Here is a 2,500-nt window from a genome sequence, read left to right as displayed (position 1 = left end):
AAGACATAAAATTTAAACAAAAGATTAGCTAATATTAAGGTAGCTTATCCCAATAAAAAGTTATCCGCAATCATATTGCAGCCTCGACAGGTGTACTGCTGTTTTGAACTGTTGAATTGAGGTTAAAATATGCAAATCCGTCTCTCGCAGCTGCTGATTCCACATTCTGGAGTACTTCGGCAGAAATGTGCGTAGAAAGGTTTCTATTCTCGCGAAGGGAACGTGAAGTTCGTAACATCGGCCGTGGTTATTCCTTATGTTGTAGGTTGAGGGAGCCTCGGACTGAAGTCGTAACGTAGCGAGGTGAGGGCTGTTCTGCTGGTGGACTTTGTAGAACACACACAACGCCGCCACGTCCCTGCGGTGCTGGAGAGACTGGAAGTGGACCGGGCGATCATTTTCCCGCAACTTAAATACCACAAGGCGGCGGGCTTGATTCTGTACACTGTCGAGTAGGGCAAGGAAGGACGGCGGGCAGGACGACCATACCAGAGGGGAATATTCCATCAGGGAGCGAACTTGTGAATTGTAGAGCATGCAACAACCTCTGCTGTCTAGAAGATGGGAGATCTGGCGCACGCATGTCGGTTTACGAGCTGCTCTTTTGGCCACATCCTTTACGTGACTGGTGAATGTCAGCTGATTATAAAACCGCACTTCAAGGATGCTTATTTCTCTCGTCAGATCGAGTGGCTTCCCATCAACACCAATGGATGGGGTTAGTGGACTCTGTCGAAGGGATATCAACACGACCTGGATTTTATCTGGTGCGAGTGTAACCAATCATTAATATTTGTCTGGAAGCCTCTGACATTAGTTGTGATAATATTGTCCTCTCTCTCTCTCTCTCTCTCTCTCTCTCTCTCTCTCTCTCTCTCTCTCTCTCTCTCTCTCTCTCTCTCTCTCTCTCTCTCTCTCTCTCTCTCTCTCTCTCTCTCTCTCTCTCTCTCTCTCTCTCTCTCTCTCTCTCTCTCTCTCTCTCTCTCTCTCTCTCTCTCTCTCTCTCGCTCTCTCTATCTCTCTCTCTCTTTCTCCCTCTCCCTCTCTCTAGATCTTTCTATCTATATATTCCCCCTTTTTCTCTCTCTATAGCAATCAATCTATCTTAAGAACACAGGGAGAGAAAAAGAAAAACTTATACCCATTTCCTCCCCTTTTCCTCACAGAAGCGTTCTCTCCTCCACAAGTTCCCAAAACTCAATGATAACTTTTTGTAATCAATGAGATTGAAGAGGAAAATCGTATTTTCGTATATATATATGTGTGTGTGTGTATGTGTGTCTATACATGTATGTATATATGTGTATATAAAAACAGAAAATGATAATAATAGTGATAGCAATGCTGATAATATCAATAATAACAATAATGATAGCAATAACAGTAATAACGATAATGATAATGACAATAATAGCAATGATAGAAATATCAACAACAATATTAATAATAAAAGTAATAATGATAATAGTAATAACAATTATAATAATAACACGATAAAAGGAAACGCTGGAACGCGCGTAGAACAAATGCAATCTCTTAATCAGGGTTAAAATATTCGCGGTGTTTCGTACGCTGGAATTGGAAGCCGTAAAATTTCGCGACTAATAATTTCCGCTTTACGAAGACCTCCGGGATTTTCAGTTTGGTGTATTGTTAGCGGAGAAGGGGTTTGGGTATCTGTGCGTGAATGCATTTTGATAGGTAGGTAGGTAGGTAGGTAGGTAGGTAGGTAGGTAGGTAGGTAGACAGAGATGTTGCGAAGTAGGTAGACAGATAGGTTGCTAGGGAGGTAAACAGAGGGGTAGCTAGATATATAGGTAGGTAGGTAGGAAGTTAGACATAGAGGTAGGTAGGTAGACAGAGAGGTTGCTAAATAGGTAGACAGAGAGGTAGGAAAATAAACATAGAGGTAGATAGGTAGGTAGGTAGGTAGATAGAGATGTTGCAAGGTAGGTAGACAAAGAGGTAGCTAAATATACAGGTAGATAGGTAGGAAGATAGGTAGATAGGTAGGAAGATAAACATAGATAGGTAGGTAGGTAAGTAGACAGAGAGTTAACTAGGTAGGTAGAGAGAGAGGTTGACAGACAGGTAGCTAGATATATAGGTAGATAGATAGGTAGGTAGGAAGATAGACACAGAGGTAGATAAATAGATAGGAAGATAGACAGAGAGGTAGATAGATAGATAGGTAGACAGATTAATAAGTAGGTAGATAATAAGTAGTTTGATAAATAGACTGATATATTTGTAAATAAACTGTTAAGCAGATAGTTAAACAGATAGATAAATAGATTGACTGAGCGCTTAGAATACAGATAGATAGATAGATAACATGACGAATAGCCAGACAGAAAGGTATGTTATATGTTTTTTTTTTTCTTCTTTTCTTTTTCTTTTTTTTTTTTTTTTTTTTTTTTATCTTTTTTTTATTTATTTTTTTTTCTTCCGCGTGACTTTGTGTGTGTTCGCATGTGAGTATGTGTGTGTGTGTTTACGT

General features: G+C 39.9%; 2 protein-coding genes across 3 annotated transcripts in view; both read right to left on the bottom strand.

Annotated features, from left to right (window-relative positions):
• The window catches only part of LOC113817862 (lachesin), a 194,327-nt gene that overhangs the window by 168,315 nt on the left and 23,512 nt on the right, over positions 1-2,500 (bottom strand). The gene's annotated exons all lie outside the window — the stretch shown is intronic.
• LOC138865734 (uncharacterized) lies at positions 61-1,145 on the bottom strand. Its single transcript, XM_070137041.1, has 2 exons — positions 1,142-1,145; positions 61-764 (listed from the first exon to the last, which is right to left on the bottom strand). Exons 1-2 carry the CDS (start codon positions 1,143-1,145, stop codon positions 61-63), a joined length of 708 nt encoding a protein of 235 aa, XP_069993142.1.

Source organism: Penaeus vannamei, chromosome 22 (genome assembly GCF_042767895.1).
Source record: "Penaeus vannamei isolate JL-2024 chromosome 22, ASM4276789v1, whole genome shotgun sequence".
Lineage (NCBI taxonomy): Eukaryota > Metazoa > Arthropoda > Malacostraca > Decapoda > Penaeidae > Penaeus > Penaeus vannamei.
The sequence above is the reverse complement of the archived record's forward strand: the minus strand, read 5'-3'. Positions and strand labels throughout refer to the sequence as shown.